Source organism: Plectropomus leopardus, chromosome 9 (genome assembly GCF_008729295.1).
Source record: "Plectropomus leopardus isolate mb chromosome 9, YSFRI_Pleo_2.0, whole genome shotgun sequence".
NCBI lineage: Eukaryota > Metazoa > Chordata > Actinopteri > Perciformes > Serranidae > Plectropomus > Plectropomus leopardus.
The window spans coordinates 14,177,120-14,196,061 of NC_056471.1; the positions used below are offsets into that span (position 1 = coordinate 14,177,120).

The 18,942-nt window shown below is 42.9% G+C and overlaps 1 protein-coding gene across 1 annotated transcript; it reads right to left on the reverse strand.

Annotated features, from left to right (window-relative positions):
- Window positions 1–1,022: 1,022 nt before the first annotated feature.
- On the reverse strand, window positions 1,023–13,157 carry nexmifb (neurite extension and migration factor b). The gene is made up of 2 exons (XM_042493416.1): window positions 13,054–13,157; window positions 1,023–5,398 (listed from the first exon to the last, which is right to left on the reverse strand). Exons 1-2 carry the CDS (start codon window positions 13,133–13,135, stop codon window positions 1,176–1,178), a joined length of 4,305 nt encoding a protein of 1,434 aa, XP_042349350.1. The 5' UTR covers window positions 13,136–13,157; the 3' UTR covers window positions 1,023–1,175.
- Window positions 13,158–18,942: the final 5,785 nt, after the last annotated feature.

The window sequence follows — 18,942 nt, forward strand, 5'->3', positions numbered from 1 at the left end:
GTTGAGGTAAATTGAATTTGGCAAACAAAGTGGGGGAAACGAGGAGAATTCAGAGTCTTTCTGATTTGGTTTAGTGAGTGGTGGTGTACCACTGCCAGCTGTTGGTGCCTTTCATCAGAGAAGAGAGAAAAGTCCCAAATAAAGAATTCCTGTAGTGGCAAGTCTCTGTAAGGAGTCTCCAACCCGAGCAGCCAATACTCCCAATGGATAGAAAAGAGGAACAGCCAATATTCACACATATATAAGAGGTCATTTACACAGCATTGTTACTTTTGGCACATTGATTTTAAGATTATAATCATCTTTTTTTGCAAATATTGCATGTCCCTGTACAACAACATTGACAAAAATACTCTGAGGGTGGAGCTTTTATGAATTTGCAAGGCGTAAAAATGTTAATTTAGATAACCAGTTCCTCTGAACTCCAGAGGAAAAAAAAGAAATGCTTGATAAAAAGAAACAGGGAGTCATTCCAACATTGTGGGGGTTGGGGGGGGAGAAAGACAACGTCTGATATGTCATCAATACAAAATGGTCCCATCTTGTGTTTTCAAGATGTCTTGGGCTTAAATAGGGCTCATTAATTGTAGGTTTCCTTCTTGAAATGAGCCAGGCAGTGTATGAAGGACAGCAACAACAGGACATCCATATTCTGCATACAAAAACAGATGAGGAGGAGGGGTGCGTAGATGTCACTCAATGCATTTGTGTATATAGCTACATCTTTAGGGGAAAAGGGGGAATAAATACATAATTCAGGGGAGCTAGTTCTGCTGAGAAAATACAAAAACAAAGTTCCTCAAAAAGGCGACAGAACTGTTGTCAAGGCTTATTCTTTTTTTTTTCAGACAAAAATAAAAACAAAAAACGACTATAAGAAGAACAAACAAAGCAGAAACAACAAAAGCAAGAAAAATGCAGCCATGGTCGTTTCAAATCTCAATCAAGCTTGACACAATCACTCAATAGGTAGTTTGCAAAGTACAAGAAGTTTTTCATGCAGATATTAATTTCCTCTTCGGGTGGGGGTTAAAAGGAAGTGGGAGTAGTCAGGGGGAACGTAGTACTCATGCAGCTCTGGCATAGCGTCAGTGTAGGTATGCTTGGGAGGGAGGGCTGAGCAGGTAGTGGGGGGAAAGTGAGAAGGGGGTGCAACAGCAGCTGATAACAAAATATTACCTCAGTTTCTCAAAAGAGGTCATCAGTGCTATGTCCTTATTTGGGTCTCTCTCAGCTCGCTTCCCCTTCAGTGTCTCAATCCGCGGGAACTTTGCACTGGTCTTGTGGCGGTACAGCTTTTTGTGTGCAGGCCCAGGGTTAATAAAGTTGGGTTTATCAAACATGTTACAGCCCAGAGCTAGTTGAGGGAATAAGGGATGAGAGGGGTTGAATTTGGCCTGGTTTTTTCCTCCCTTTCCCCCTGCCTTCCTGCCTCTCCCCGCCCCTGTTAGCGTGGCTCCTTTTTTCTTCAGGTCGGCCTCTGTGCCTGCCAAGATTTTGAGGGTCTTTAGGTTGAGGCTATTGGCCTCAGAGGGCATGCAGGCCTCAGACATGGGATTCCACAGTGGCTCAATGGAGGCCATCATGAACCTTTGGACCTCAGCCATGCCAGAAACAATGTTGGACAGAATATTGGAGGGCTCCTCAAATTCTCGCTGGTCGTCCCCGACCAGGCTGTTGCTCTCCGACCAGCCGGTGCCAGACCAGTCCCCTGTGCTGCTACTGTCAGTCAGGCCTGGGCCACAAGCACCTGCCTGGTTCTTTGCTGCCTTACCCTCCAACATGGCCTTTATCTTTTTGGTGGAACGTGAGTTCTGTTTCGGGGTCTTGACCTTTTCTGACTTAGGAGCTCTGGGAGCCCGCACTTTCTTTGGACTCTGTCCCGCAGCTGTCTGTTTGCAACCGCCTTTCCTCTTTGACTTTATGCTTTTCCCACCAGCCAGCATCTCACCAGTCTGTTCATCAAACTCGGTAACTCCCAGCTCCTTTTTATCTAAACGTAACACATCCTGACTGTTGAAGTTGTGTAGCGGAAACTGGCTGTCTTCCACTGTGTATGCATTTGCTGTGTGCTCTTGTTGCTGCATAACGTCACAGTTCCACTTTACCTCCCTGTTGCAATCTATAGTCATATCATTCGCATCCTGGTATTCTCCAACATTCCCTGCCATCTTCACCTCGCGCCCCACAACCTGGGGGGACAGGTTGGGGGTCTCAGGAGGGGAGAGCTCTGACAGTGATGAGTGTCTAAACTTGTCAGGGGTGAAGTTGGAGATGTCCAGCAGGTCTGAGGACTCCCTGAGTGGGGTAAGGGCGTCCACACTCTGCTGAATCACCACTTTAGGACTGCAATGAGCTAGGAAGCTGTCTCGGCCCTCCTCCTCACCCTCTCGCTCACAAGACTTGAGGCTGAGGGAGCTGTAATTGCTGGAGGAGGCTGACAGAGAGCCCACTGAGTCATAGCTGATGAGCCTGCCATTGTCTGTGCACAGGGACCCTCTCTGGTATTGCACCTGGCCCTCCACACAGGCAGACTGACACACTTGCAGATCTGCCCCAGGCTGCAGCCCTGCCTCAGTCAGGTAGCTCTTCTCATAAAGTAGCCTGTCAGCCTCAGGGCTCAGCTGGCTGTAGTTAGACACTGGCAGGCTGTCATTCAGGGGCACGGCAGCTGGGAAGTTGTTGGGTAAGATGGGAGTCTCAGGAGTCTCGGGCCCAAAACTCTGGCTGTGAGTTGTGCAGAGCTGCGGGTGCCACATTTGGGGGAAGCTGGGGCAGTTCTGGGGAGACTGCTGGAGCTCTGACTCGGAGGGGGGAGAGAGGACGCAGCTCTGAGCGAGTTGCAGAGAAGAAAACTGTTTCTCCTCTAGGGATAGCCCCAGAGGATACTGCTGCCTAGAGGGCTGCTGGGGAAAATAAGAGATAGCTGCTCCACCGGAGGAGTCTGTGGCATCTAACAGGGTCTGCAGGTAGCCCCCCGGGATAACAGGGACACCCGCCTCCACCGCCTCTGAGGAGGGAGCTTTGTCAGAAGAGCAGGTGGACGAAACAAAGGGGAATTTCTCCTCAGATGTGTGAGCCGTGGTGGTATTGTCAGAGAAATGGGGTTTGACTGTAGTTGAGCTAACGCCTGCCTCTTCTAACCCAGCAGTAGGGTCCTCAATCTGTGCCACAGCGACACAGGCATCCGTTTCATTTGTCACGCTCCTCCCCTCCTCTCCTTCTGCCTCTTTCATTTTCTTGCTCCTCAGCCTGGCTTCGCTTTTGAATTTCCTTATCCTGACTGTTTTATTTCCTCCCAATCTCCTCCCCTCCCTCTCCTCCCTCTCCTGGGAGCGGCTCTTGGCTGTGACTGTGTGCGTGATGGAGTTTGTGTCTAATGTGACTGGGAGGCCTGGGGCTGCTATTATTCCCCCTACCATGGGGGTGGCCTCTTCTTTAGTGACACCTCCCTGGCCCCGATCAGAGAGAAGGGAGCACTGTACTGTTGCTGATTGCTCCACAGCGTGAATCCTCTGAACCTTAAGCCTGTTTGCAATCTTGTATTTCCTTTTGGGATGACTAGAATTAAAAGGGCGATGATGGCGTCCGTTTAGATGAAAACCGCGCTGTTGTTTATCTCTGGCAGCCAGCTTAAGCTGTTCCTGTCTCTCTCTTTGCCTCTCCTGCCAGAAATCCTTCAGAGGAGCCAGTGTCTCATATTTGCTTACTGTGTCGGTGTTTAAGCTCACAGTAGCATCCACAGGGTCCAACTTGCCCAGTTTCACTGACATCAGTCTCTCTCCTTTAAACCTGTTGATGATGATGTACTTGATGACGACCGGCGGCTCTTTACGACAGGATTTCCGGCGTTTTTTGGGGCACCAGTCTACATCCTCCTCCTCTTTTTGACCAGAAGGGGCTTTCTCTTTTTTCTCTGCGTTCTTCTCACTCTCAAGCGAGTCGACATCATATAAGTAATCATCACTGTATCGAACCTTTCTCTTGGAGCGCAAACCGTAGTTGAGAGGGTTAGAGGGGCTGAGCAATCTCTTTGAGTGTCCCTTCTTAAACTTGCCCTCCTGCAGGGTGTCTGAGGAGGAGCCAGTGCAGGAGCTGTCATCACTGAACTCGCCTGACTCCTCTGTGGAGTTGAAGTCCATTAGGTAGTTGACTTTAGGAGTGGACATGGGTGAGCCTTGGGAACCATCAAGGGGGCTCCTACCACTGCAGTCCCCAGCCTTCCCTCCCTGTCCCGTCTCCAGGATGAGCTCATCAGTTTTGGGCTGAAGCTCCTCAGTACTCCTCCTCAAGACTCCCGCTCCGTCCTCTTTCTTGGCACAGTTGGCCAGGACACTGGGGAAGAAGTTGAACTGTGTCTCCTCCTGGAGCACGTTCGTTTTTTCCCTCATGTTGTCCTGGAAAGACTCGTAGCGAATCTTCAGTGAGCAGACATCACTGCTTAAAGTCGAATCATCGTCTTCATCGTCAAACAGATTGTCAACATCCTCCTCTGAGAAGAGGTTGACCGACAGTTCATTCTTCGAACAAAGGTCCAGTAGCTCCATCTTACTCTCACTGATGAAGGACTCAAAGTAGCCCCAGTCCTGGCCAGCGTTAGCCAGGAGAACCTCCTCTCCACTCACTTTGTCCAATAACAGTCCATCATACAAGTTCTTAGCTGTTGCATCATCCTCTGGGTCGTCACAGTCCTCTGTTGTTTTGTTTCCGTCAGTTCTCTTGCCCTCACCTGGGGCTTTGGGCAGAGGAAAGCTAAGTAGCTGGTCCGAGAGGAGCTGTTCTCCATAGTGACTCACTGCCTCCCCCGCATGGCTCAGGCACTGGATGCTGATGTTGTTGATGTCTGAGAAGTCCTCTCGGCTCACGTCCCCTATCCGTACATTTAGTCCAGTCTCTGTGTCAGGGTTGGTGTTGGGATCATGGGGCGGGTTCTGGATGGAGCTAGGGTCAGTAGCATCGCGGGTCTCGATGAAGCAGCCAAGGCAGGTTCGGGTAGGCTGAAGAAGACACTCCTCAGTCAGTGCAGACACAGTGCCAGGCTCCATCATTGTAGCCGACAGAGGGAGGGTAACAGGCAGCAGAAGAGAAGTCTTCTGAGAGTCTCCTGTTGGGCCCCAGGAGCTTACAGCTGGGGTGGGAAGTGATGTGGGAGTGGGAGTGTGGTGAAGGTGGGGGACTACAGTTGGAGCGTCATTGGGAGGAGGGCAAGGGGCCGCTGTTAGGCCCAGGGAGGAGTCAGTGCCCAGGGGCAGGGAGAGGGTTGGTGATGTAGGCGCGGTGCTCTGGTGTGTTGGGCAGGCCTGCTGTGAAGTCTCTGCGGCAGGAGGAGGTGAGGATGGAGGGAGAGCAGCATCAACGATGCCGCACAGGCTCAGATCACCACTCTGCTCACATACCCCTGCAGGGACAAAAAAAAAGGAAAAAAAAGAAAAGAATTCAGATCGTTCAACTCTTTGAACTGTAAGTCTGAAGTTAAATTACATTGTTTTTGTTCTGTAGTTACACTGACATTTGTTCTGGGCTGCTGAAATGCAATTAGTGTCAATTAACCCCCTGGAGCTCCAAATGTCATTTTGTGATGCCAGCCTTACACATTAATATTTCAGTTGTGGTACTAGATTCAATAAGAGGTATTAGCAATGTCAAGTTGGGACAACTTCTTACCCATTGCTGATTGATGTTCAAATGTAAAAGTCACGACTAGGCGAGAGGTAACACAGTAACAAAAAAAATCCTTAAAAATCCACAAAATACATAAAACAGAAGGAAGGCGACTCACAAATGAAGTCAGCTGCCTCACATTAAGTTAACATGTTGGCCTAGGTGAGAGTTTTAAAGGGCTTCTAGATATGTATATATATCAGTAGCAATCCTGTATGAATCTAGAGATATATTAAAGGCTTTGTTTATAATTTATTGCTCACTTATGCTTCCTTATAAAGTACATTCTATTGTATGGAATTGTGGGGGACAACCTTTAAAATGACGACAAATTCAATTGTATTAAAACAACAAAAAAGGCATTCGTATTATTAATAAGGCTGGTTGCAATGATCACACTAATGCACTGTTTTTTCAATTCCATGAAACTGAATGTTTTGGTATATTATAAAACAATGCACAAAATGTTTAGAGCAAAAGAAAAGTCACTCCCAGACTGTGTACAAAAGGAGAGAAAATACAATTTGAAATTGAGAATTTGCATCGTTTATTGTACAATTTTTTTCTTTCCTAAAAGATATTTTTTTAAAAAAAAGATGTATTCCTATTTTTGAAGTTTAAATGTGGAATAAAGCTAATATAAATTTTTAAAAAAATATATATTTTTTTTCTTTATCATCATCGAACCATTGTTTTTTCAGGGAAAACTGACCGAGCATTAAACTCTTTTACAGCAATGCCCTGGATTCACTTTAAGTGGGCTAGAAGGATATATGTCGCATATGGCAGCAATCGCAATAATATCATGTTCATAAAAACAAATTACTAGCAGCAATGTCTGTCAAGAATTATAAATAGCAATAAAAACAGTGAAAAGACAGAAAAGTTAAATAACAAACATATCTGCCATGGGCGAAGGATACATTAGATACTACTAGTCTTTTCTTTAGGTGGGGTCCTTAGAAAGGTTTCTACCTCACCTGCAAATTGTTTTATATCCTTTCTCTCTTTTTTCTTTGTATCTAAATGTGCAAACATAACAACGGCAGGAAAATAGAGGGTAGCTTAAAGTGATAAGGACAGGCATATATAAGCTTTGCCTCTGCCTGAGCCTTTTCAATCACTGCTTAATACATAGACTGTTGAATATGTTCACACTGTTTGTATTGTTTATACTTATTATATTATGTGTGACGACTGAACAAAAATTACTACACACATATGCAGTTTAACTGAATGGACTGAGCGCTTTTATCACACAATTACAGGAAGCATATAAAAGTTCTGAGAAACAAAAACTCTCTCCGTGTCCCGAAAATGGGTGTTATTATTATTATTTCATTTTGAGATAATAGTGATTAAATGGTTTGAATTTTGTGCTAAATTAAAGGTTTCAGTTGGAGACATAGGAAAGAAAAGTCACTCCAAATTGATTTTGACAATAATTTTTAGCTCAGAAATCACCTATGTTATGGAAATAATACACAACAGCGATACTGCAGTATTATTTGTCTTCCTTTACAGACCCGAAAGCAATATATGAGTTCAAATGAACGTAGTCATCTTGCATTACCTCCCCCTGCTTTTAGCATTTCATCTGTATAGATCCAATGTAGCTCTAAGGTAATAAGATACCACAACATTCGACAGACTGGCAGCAACAATAGCAAGTAATGACTAAATTGAAAGTAGGTTTGGTGATTTTCTACAGGTCGATTGTGACAGTGTCTTAATCAGTTGAAGACATCCATCTGATGAGTAACAATCAAAACCCACAGAAGCGGGCTTGTAGCAGCAGGCAGATAGCTTTGTTTGCTCTGCATAATTAGATGACAGCAGCGGAGGCAGGTACGTACACATGGGACACGACAGGCCCATATGTTGGAGACTGTATAACCAATATCATCTACACCTGCCTCCCTCTACAATCCCAAGCTGCTGCCTCACACACATTCTTTAAAACCATGCCGGAAAAAAAAAAAAGAAAAAAAAGAAAAACATACCACAGCAATTAATATGCTCACAGAGGTTAACTAGCAACGTCCCCCATTTTAGAATGGATGCGTCTAATCATTATTGAGGTAGTGATAAATGCTTGAGGGGAAGACTGCTTAACAAACAGTATTCAACATGGCTGTATTGGCGGTGAGTAAATCTTTGAATATGGATATGATTTGAGAGTGATTTAACGAGGTAATGAAATTTCTGAGAGCAGGTCTCTCTGGGTCTGCGGCCTGCAGACACATCGGAGCAACCAGAACGCCTACTAAAAGCATACAACTGCGCTACCGTCATCCTTAATGAAGAAAACCTCAGGAGAAATATGTCTTCTCTCTTCCTCTCAGAGACAAAAAAACTGTTAAAGCAGCAAGTTGTGAGAGGCTGCAGAAGCATCACAGCGAGGCGTTTGCCATCAGTTCCCTTCAATCTGTGAGCAAAAATGACCTCAGAGCAAAAGCATGTTACTGACACATGTTCTCTATGGAGGACAGAGATCCTTTTCTACTTTTAACAACTATTTTCTTTTCCCTGTTACATGATGAGCCACAGTGCATTGTGTGGCACATACATTGGAGGATATTTTTCTCCAGACGTGGACACAATTCATTTGGATTTATTTTATAAGTAAACAGCGCCATTGCTTGAAATCTACCAAGTAATTTTCCAGCACTCGTAGATAAGACAAATATAAAGAAATTATTACTTATCTCTTTCATTAGCCCCACAAAGAAGCAAAGCCACCGAAAGAGGGAAATTACAAAAAAGAGGAGAAATTAACTTCCTTTATCCCCCCGTGCTCGCATGAAACCTAAGCTGCCACCTAATATTGCCAAAAGATTGTTCAAAATTACTGTGAAACATTAAACTCATATTGAAAAATGTGTTTCCTCAGGGTTTATAATGGATTAACAATCTATCCTATCCAATGTGTGCGTGCATGTTATTTTCTGGTGTGTATGTGTGAGAGAGAGAGTGCATGCGTGGATGCATGTGTGTGTATATGCATGTGTGTATGAGAGGGAAGAGTGATAGAGTGTGAGTATTGGCTTGGGGGTATAGTGTTATCGAGAGGCCATCTGTCTCCAGCTGGACCATTAGCTCTTCAGCTGTTCAAAATGTGCCACAGATCAGTCAGTCAGACAGGTACACACACAGACACACACACACAGACACACACACACACACACACACACACACACACACACACACACACACACGGGGTCTTACAGCGATGAGTGTAGATGACAAATCAAGTTTGACATTAAAGGTCAAAGGGGGATCAGCAGCCTCATATTCACTGATACGGTACAGCATAATGTTACTACTGCATCTGAGCTGGCAAATGTAAACAAGATAAATATCGAAAATACTCACTGCTGCCAGAATTCAATATCTATCTTATAGAAAGAGCAGCTTACATACTAATAAAAAACAAGCTTTATACACTCTGAGATCATTCTAACACCATTCGTAATTGTGTTATCAGCAGAAGTGCTCCTTGAATAGAAACTGAGGCTGGATGTGACACAGCTCATGCAAGCTGGCATGGACATTCACCGCTGAACATATGGAAGGACCCCGGCTGCTGGCAGGAGGTGGTGATCTTCTGATCCCCAGACCTGCCAAGCCCAGCCGTGCTAGACAGCCCGACCACCGCCAAACTAGACCAGACCAGACCCGACCAGTTAGCACTCAGAGATCTCAGAGTCTCGCCTATATCTTTCTAGCCATGACATCCGGGGCTTTGTCCACCTGAGGTAAGCCGGAGCTGCTCTGTGCCAGGCGGCTCTGCAGGCAGACGGGCCCATGCCGATGGACATGGTCATGGGCATGAGGAAAGAGACAAGTTGGCTTCTGTGTACTCATCTATTAATGTGTCAGATGCTACACATGCACACGTATCCATGCCTTTTCTCTCTTCAAATATAATCCATCTTTAGTCATTTTTATAAATCTGCTTGAAAGTGGTGAATTTGAAGCATACAACAACATATTATAATACAGTCTCTGGCTTTTGTTTGATATTTAGAGTCAGTAAAATATGTTGCACATGTACGACACATCTTTAGAGCCTTAAGCTTTGTTTACTACCTGATGTGACCTCTGCTGTCACACTGAACATCCCACTGAGCCTGTAAACTTTAAAACTTTGCATGGAAAACAAAATAAATCGTCAGATATTCACATTGAACAGCTTAATCCTATTCGAGTAGCATAATTGAGGCTGTTTGAGATAATTTTGTATAGTCATAGATGTATATATATATATATATAAATATATATATAAGCAGACGGGGCACACACCCCACAGCAGTGAATTTCAAAACGTATTTTAGCCACTTTAAAAAAGGCCTACCTAAAAAAGTCAAGTGGACACGATATTTATATTTATATTAATTCAACCCCCCATACCGTTGCTTTGTTTGTTGTTGTCTGAAACTTTTGACTCTGCCCATTTGTGCCATTTTTTGGATATATCCCTGCCAACATAAAGAATGCATGAAAGTATGAGGGCGGTGATGGTCACGTTTGAAATTAATCTTTTTTCACATGGAAAGGAGTTTAAATGAGACTTAACATGAATCCTACTTAGACATCAATCCCATGTGGCTGAAGGAATAAAATAGCTCAAATATCACAATATGAAGTACAATGCAAATGAAAACAGCTGACATAGCCTTTTCGTCCTTTTAATGGCTTTTTGAAATCATTCTTCACTCCCATCCCCCCCTTCATCCTCTCCTCCTCCCTTTTCTCACTCGCTATCTCCTTCCTTTTTTCAACTTCCCTGCTCCTTATCCCCGTTATACGGAGGCTTTTACATTCGTAAAATGCCGAGTTAGCCGTTCTGCGGCTCAGCCACCCGGGGCGTTCACTCATCCAGCTGGTAGACTAGCCACAGAAGCCGCTTGCTACCTATTGCTCCATTTTCACTATATGACATTTTGTGAATGGTGGGGGGAAATCAATCCAGCCAGTACAGGATGTTCATAATAAGTGGTGAGTAACTGCAGCGTGATTCATGGCCATCCTCCTCAGAGAGCTGCCCTATTCCTGCTCAATGGAGCCGCTTTCACCCTTTCCTCTACCGCTCTTTTTCTGACTCTCATTCTCCACTCCCTCTCTCTCCCTTCCTCTTTTCCTCACAGTGCCGCTGAAGGAACAGACTAGTGTTGGGGATAATCTGTGTGATTCTCACAGTGGGGACCAGTCAGTCCCCACTGAGCCTGACCAGAGCTGAAACACTCAGATAAACCTCATCTAAGGATCAGTGGTGCTTGGTAGAGGTAAACTTTAGGGGGCAGTAGGCAGCGGCTGACTAAGTCCTGAAAAATGAACATTGCATCAGTGGGGCTTAAAAGGAAGGGACTACACTGCAGATGTACCTCGGTTAACTGTAGTACCATTTCAGAATCAGAAGTCCAAGGTTCCCACACATTTTCATGGATAAGATTTCTAAAATTTCATCACTATTAGAGTTAAGAATGAAACTGTTGTAGCTGTCAAAGTAACATAACTCTTATAGTTAACTCTAACTCTAATAGTTACTTTGGCAGCTACAAAAATTTAATTTTAATATATTTCGTGAAAGACTGTCCACGGGGGATTAGTTAAACAATCTCATTACACACACGCAACAAAATTCAATGATTTTTCCAAAACTTTCAATAGTTTTTACTAATTCCATTACTTTTCTAGGCCTGGAAAATGTGAAGGTGAAATCGGTTGACTTTTCCACGTTTTCCATGACTTTGAGGAAATTGTGAATTGTTATAGTCACTCCAATGTAAAGTACAAAAAAATATTAGTGGGAAAAAATAAGAGTATGAAGATTAGAGGTGTGTAAACATAAAAATAAAAAATAAAAAAAAAATAATAATAAAAATAAAAATGTTCATCATGCTACAATGTTTAACACTACTGTGTAAAATAATCAGAATATATATGTATAATTGTACTGAGTCTGTAAAGTGTGTAAAAAAAATATGTGCTACATAACAATGTAAAAACTAGCATGTAAAGTTTTAGAAATATATAAATGTGTTCCACCACTGGAAATATGCTGTTTTTCCCATAACACTAGGTTGTCTATGCAGTAGAAATATGCAAATACTACTACAGAGAAAAGGAATTGTGGTGTTCACATTTGCTCAGGAGGTCGAAAAACCTACAACTACCAGGGCGCACTGTGCCACACTGACCCAATAAACACTCCCACGGGTAGGTGACATAATGGCTGTCGACTGACAACAAACGATCTTGTATTCCAGTTAAACGGTACGCTACAACATGTCTGTTTTTTCATCATTTCATTTCATTTGCATTTTCAATTTGCAGGGAACAGTATGGTGCCCACTTCCTGTTCCTCTCACTATTACAGCTAAAAACAGGCATTAAAATAGCAACACATTTTAGGTAAGTAAAATTGCAGCATGGCCTAGTTTTACAGATTGTTTGGAGTCTGGTCGAATTTTAAGAGAGAGAGGTTGGTGTGTCCCTTGATACATTTCTATAATCTTTGTGTCTGTGGTGCGGCATGGGCAGCGGGGAATATGAAAATGTGAAATTACAGCCTGCAGTTTGGTCAAAAGCCAGCAAAAGTCATTTACAGTTTAATTACACATAGCCTACTACTAACATTTTTATGACACAAAGCTGGTTAAAAAATCGGCGGAGTATCCCTTTAAGTTTTCAACCAAGAGCTTATGTTATGGAAATATTATGATGCATTGTTTATGTCAACGAGAGTTCAGAGACGCTGCAGGTATACAAGCTAAAAAAAAAACTAAATAAATCCTAATAAACACACACACACACACTCAAACACCCTCTTTAGCCTATGCTAATGACTGTGAATGAGTGTGAAAGAATTAATGGGTTGCACCCTCTTTCACATTTGCACCTTTTTATGAGAAAAGGTAGATGTCATATTTCTGAGTTGTGGAAGCATCGGGAGAGAGGATTAACAATAGCTTAAAAAGCTTCATTTAATGTTTCTTTTCCACTTCTCATTTAGAAACGACAGGATGTGTTTCACCTTCCCCCTATCTTGTCAAAGAGCTTAAAGCTGAGGGCGAAAAGCTAATTCAAGAAAGCTAGTTCAATGGTATGCGCCAACACTAATTGTCTTTTCAAAGTTTTTAAGCTGTTGCGACAGAAACTGTTGTCATTAAGCTTTTCAGACTAACGAATGCTTGATTGTTCTTGAAAAAATTAAAATCTCTTCTCTTAGGTCAACAACCAGGTTTCTCTAAATGTTCAAAGCAAGTTTTCAGAGATTTAAAAAGCAAAATTAACATTTTTTATGCACATTTCTAATTGAAAAAGCAGATACATACATGTAATGTTAAAGAGCTATAAATCGAAGGCAAAAAAGTGAGTCGTTTTCACCTGTGTTCTCCACTACATTTGCATTCTCTGCTTCTGAAGTCTTCACGATCAATGTGAGACTGCTGTCTGTTAACACATCCATCAATAAGGCTCAGCGCTTCACCTCCTACGCATCATTTTGACTGTCCCACCTGTTGAAAGAGAGAGCCAGAGAGAAACAAGAGAAGACGGAGGGAAACAGAAAGAGACGTGAGCACGAAAGGGATCATTAAAGGGTGACTGCCATACGTCTAACGCAGAATAACATTAACAGCAGTACATTAGATTTCATTACAACAAAGACATGCAAACACCCAAGTTGCAGTAATTGAAGAAAAAGCTTCAAACATGACAGAGACATCAAAGAGGCCCCCTGGGGCACCAAACAATCACTCATTTCTCCTCTGTATCGCAGATTCGTGTCTAAGATTAATCTAAACTTTACCAACCAAGAAAGTACACGAGGAGTCACAGCTAAGATCACTATGGCAACTGTATGCCATACTATCCTATTTTAAGCTTCATTTAACATTTATAGCAGAGTCGTTAACCTATGTGAACCTTACATAGGCGGCTCTGAGCATATTTGTTTATTGTAATTAGTTGACTCCCTCCCTTCTGTGTGCCTCAGCATCAGGAAAAGCAACCCAGCTCAGAGAGGACAGATTAAAGAGATTTGACTGAGGCAGTGACAGCAAACTGTGAACACTTTTTTACTGTAGCAAGTGAGGGTGAAAGTGGGGGTGGGGATGATTGAGTGTAGCGGGATGCAGTGCACTGTGATACAAAACAAGAGGTGGAGAGAGAAGAGAGGTGGAAGTTTGTCGGCCTCCTGAAATTGGGTGGGGTGGCACGGAGAAGAAAAAGCATATTAACCTTGTGTGGTTCCTGAAAGAATAATGATGATACAAGAGACTCTGGGCCAGTAAATGATGAACATTTGATGTTGTGGCCTCCTGCCTGTTTATATTGTTTTCTTTTTTCAGCTCCTGCAGTCCTTCTCTGGAGGAGTGTTGCTGCAGGATGACAAATGAGCCAGGGGAGGGGATCTAATAACATGATCTCCTTGTGGTGCGAAAATGGTGGCTGGGAGATTAAGACAGACGGCAGACAATAAGACAAAGGTAGTGCTCGGCTGACTACAAACAACTGCCATCGCTTTCATCCTATTGCTTCTAAATGTCATTAGTTGCTCACTGACCTGAGCGGGGAGAGCTACCTGAAGGGAACCCCTGCTTCAGCTTACAGTTGCATCCACACCGGCTCAGTGGGTAATTACCTCATGAGCCATCACATCTGCTCATGTGTGCAGCAGGTACAAGGACCCTGTAGGTAGACCCAGCCGGAGCCCGTTCTTCTCCTCGTGGAGAGGCGCGATTACTCCTAAAGCCGAGGCTTAAGTGCACATGGCATTTACAGAGCTAAGAGATGTTTTTGAGGTCATCTTGTATCAACTACGCACACTGAGAAATTGAAATTCAACATTTGGCAATAGATACATCGCCTTCAACAAAGCATGAATTGGAATTAGATATCCCCTCCTGAACCGGCTGACCCAGATGAGCTAAGCCCGGACTTATCAATGCAGCAATCCTCCGACTCAGAAAAAAAGGGAAGTCGCAGCAGCCGTGGCAGCACCCCATTAGAAATAGGCTGGAGCAGTGTGTCTCCAGAGTGACAGTGACACAACACACAGCTGGGGATGCTGCTCAGGCTACAGAGGTCCTGCCAGATCTCAGCGCCTAGAGCTGCTTGTGAATGTGTAGCGGGATCTCTGCGTGTGTGTGTGTGTGTTTATGCCCAATTGCATGTGTGTTAGACAAAGCCCCAAGGCTGAGGATCCACAGCATCAGCATCCACTGGCAGAGGCTGCACATACAATCACAGGAAGAGGGGAAAGAGAGAAAGAGAGAGAGGGAGAGGGAGAAAGCTGGGCATTTCACAACACTCGCAACACCCCTCCTGCCAGCCAGCTCCAGTGCCTCAAATGTGTTTATTTTCCACATTATTCATGATTCTCCTGTATGCTCCCCCCGTCTCCCTCCCTTTACCATCTCCACCACTCTGTCAAGACCTGACGAGAGGCCATTTCAATAATGAAGATGGACTAACTGCAATAGAGAGTGCACATAAATTGGAGCTACAGCCAACAAGCATGTCCAATTTGCCAAGCGGTTAAGCCTGATGTCTGGGTGCAGCTTTAAGAGAGCACCGTGGCTGCCGTCAACAGGTTTGTGCCGACCTGATTCATCCATCCACATCATTAATACTTCACAGAGGGCAACATCATTTAACTCTGCAGCAGGAAACCGCTCTTTAAACACCACACATCGGGGCACATAATCGCTGTGCACTCATTTCTGGAGCATTCAGCAGGTGTAGGAAAATGGCTAGTACTTCTGACCCCGCCATTGTTCTTGCGTGTGTGCTGGTTCTTTGCACGGTGAGAAACAGAAATAGAGACAAAGAGCAGAGAGTGGGAAAAGCCAAACAGAATGATTAGGATTTGATTTATCCTTTCAAGCCCTCCTCCACCTCCTCCACACACCATGTGTTAATGTGCAAGCTGGATAACAAGATAAGAACATGTTTACTTGCTCTATATGGAACTTATCAGCACCACAATCTAATTCCTGCAAGCCTCTTCCCCGGATCCACGTTTCACCGCATTTCTCCTCGATTCGATTGCATTTCTCTCCAGTGAGGCGGCAGCAAGAGGCATGGCTTTAGCGGGATTGTGCATAATTGCCAAAAATACAAAGCAAGGTCCCACAGTAGTGGTATATGTAGGTACAAAGGGCCCATTGTGTCAACAGAGGGAAAGAGTCAGGGGCCAAGGAATAGATCCCCAACAGAGGAGCTCTCAAAGAGGGCATAGCGCCACAGGGAACACTGATCCAAACAGACAGAGCTGAAATGGCGACTCCTCTTTTCAGCACAGGTATACAGTTTCAGAGCAGGTTCACTGGTTGGCTGCAGACAGGCTGAGTAACCTGTCTCACACGCAACTCAAGGTAATACTCTTGAGCTTCTTAGCTTGCAGCAATACGTGGTAAGAGTGCAGAGAGACGCAAATCCAATACAGACACAGGTACACAGAAATACACAGAATATTTGGTAGGTATGAACTTACCATTTGATTCCTAATCAAGAAAGTCTTGCAGAAATTGCTTTATCTTGTCATCATGGACTTCAAAACTGTTTTGAAATGCAAAGTAATGGAATTTAAATATATGTCATAAAAAATGTGATTAATTGTGATTAACCAGATTAATCGTATGACAGCCCTTCTTTGTATCCAAAATGGAGCGCTTGAGAAATTATGACATCATCTTTTTAATTTGTGCATGTCCCTTTTTGCTTTGTGTAAAAAGCATGAGCCTGACATAATAACAACAGCAGCGGACCAACAGTTGTATTATGGCAATAAACTTGGTCTAATGCAGTGGTTCCCAAGCAATTAACATATATTCAATTTTATCTCACAAAATGTAAACACATTGGCTTAGAACACAAAAGAATAAAATATTGCAAAAATAAACTTCAACAGCATTTAAAAATAAAAGCCCTGTGCTCGAAATGCACTCTACTTCAAAATAAAGTGTCAACAGTTGGGAACCACTGGTCTTTATCAGCCTATTCTTACCCCCAATTAGTCAAATACAGTTTGTATTTTGTTTGCAGTGCTTGCAAATGCAAACCCGAGGGCCTTCTGTTTGCTTCCCAAAAGAACGTTAACCCAAACCATGATGTTTTGGATGTTTTTTTTTTTTTTTTTTTACAACCCATACCATGCGCTTTTGTTGTCCAAAGAAATTTCTGTAAAAACAAGTTATTTTACCTATTTCCAAGTGTGTTTTGAAAAAGATTGTGTATAGGCATGTAACAAGCAGAAACTGTAGGGATCGTTGATGAGGAGTGGGAGGAAAACTTCTACATGTCCAGAGCATCACTTGTGTCTTTGAGTGAGCTCCTTCATACTGAATGAGAATCAAGTAGTCGTTTTGTAAAAAGTAACATTAGCCTGTGCACCTTACTACCTTTCTGACAAACTAAGACAGCATTTTTTGTTCCAGTTTGTTACAAAGATATTTTGTAAAAAGAAGGTTTTTGGAGACTTTTTTTCAAGAGGAGGAATATATCCATCATTAAAAATATCTATCCATGTAGACAGGGCCTAAACCAATCATGCCATCATATAACTGCAATTGATTAATTGTGGACATTCTCTTGTTAACTGACAGGTGGACTGTCAAGCTCTCCTCATTATCCTGCTGTTGTCTGATTTGTGTAAAGTTTGTCTCAGTATGTCTCCTGGTATGTTCTTTTCTTCTACGCCGCAGAAAATGTGGTAACTCTGCAGTTGTATCCCTCCATCTCTTTATGTTTCTTTCTACACAAACACCAGCATTGTTCTATCGAAGGTCAACAGGCCTCCTCACAACCAATAAGTCAGAGCTCTCCTCTGCTGAGAGCACTGACACATCGTGCGAACCTCAAAGACGCAGCGCTGTCAATGACCGACAGATCAAACGCTTTGCACCACCTCACGCCTGCTAAATGTTTCACTTGAAAATATTGCACAGGCCACAGTTGACTGACTGTCAACACACTCACATGTTCTGTGCCTGCAATAACAAGTGAGTTGTCAGTGTTTGTAATTAAAGCTGGTCAACACAACTGAAATCAATAGCACAATATTATTAAGAGGTTTTTCAGTATTGATATACTGTGTTTCCAGTATGGCACACATCTGAATTGCATAAAATAATCAGACATGTAAAACAGGAAATCAAACTTGTATTAACTGTTTATTGGCCACTAAGGGAGCATACAACAAGGTGTAAGCACAAGACTGAAACATTACCACTGTATTTTTTTATGGTGGATGTACTAGCAAACAGTTGCTAATTTTCACATCCAGCAGACATGGAGAATCAGCATTCTTCTGACATCCTGTTTTTGTCCAATTGTCACTACTTTTAGCTCTATTTTGTTCTCCACCAATTACTGACAAAGCTGTCTGACTCTTTAGTTGCTGTTTCACTGTGTTCACCAGCTAGTTACTAACTTCATCTGTCTGTCAAGAATAAAAAGAAAAAACAAAAAAACAATCACTGGCCATGTCACTAATAATGGAAGTTCAAGGTGTTGGTTGGCAGTGTGAAGAGCATCCGAGGCACCCTGACTGTAACTTAAAAGTCCTCTAATAATTTAAGAACAATCAGTGCATTTCAACTTAAAAAGCCTTCACCTGGAACGCATTGAATCTCAAAACATTGTGCACCATTTTGGTAGTTTCCAGGTTGAACGAAATGTTTCTTTGAAACGGTGTGAAACAGACTTTGACACACATTTCTCTCATTAAGTGGGTGTGTCAGCAGTGCAGTAACATGGGTATAAGTGAATGTCAATAAAGCCCCTTTGAATTAAATTTAATAAGACCCCACCATACAAAAAGACAATGCACATACGTAACACAACAAACTGTTTAATGTACCAATTTTTCTTTTTAGTAAACATTTTGCTACAATTTGTTTGGGCTGAATGTTGCCCAGGGTGTAAAGTGCAATAGGACAGGGCTGCGTTACTGACCAAATGTGACTGCAAAGTCTTTACTTTGGTGTGGATTTATTTAATTCAATTCATTTCAATTCAAAGGGTTTTATCCGGATGGGAAACATATGTGAACATTGCCAAAGCAGGTGTGACATACCCACATGAAAGATAAGCAGGTTACAATAAGATTTGCCAAACACTTTATATTTATATTTTTACACGTTGCTGCTGATTGGGTAACGCCTCTGACACGCCCATTAAACAAGTAAAAATATATCTCAAAGCCTGTTGCACACCTTTTCAAAGACAGGGTGTTTTTGTTAATTTTTCAAAATTAACATGCTCCAGGTT

Coding starts and splice junctions, on each gene's coding strand:
- nexmifb (XM_042493416.1), bottom strand. CDS start 13,135: ATGGATGTGTTAACAGACAGCAGTCTCACATTGATCGTGAAGACTTCA. Junction 5,399..13,053: donor AAATGTAGTGGAGAACACAG/GTGAAAACGACT, acceptor TTGTCCCTGCAG/GGGTATGTGAGCAGAGTGGT.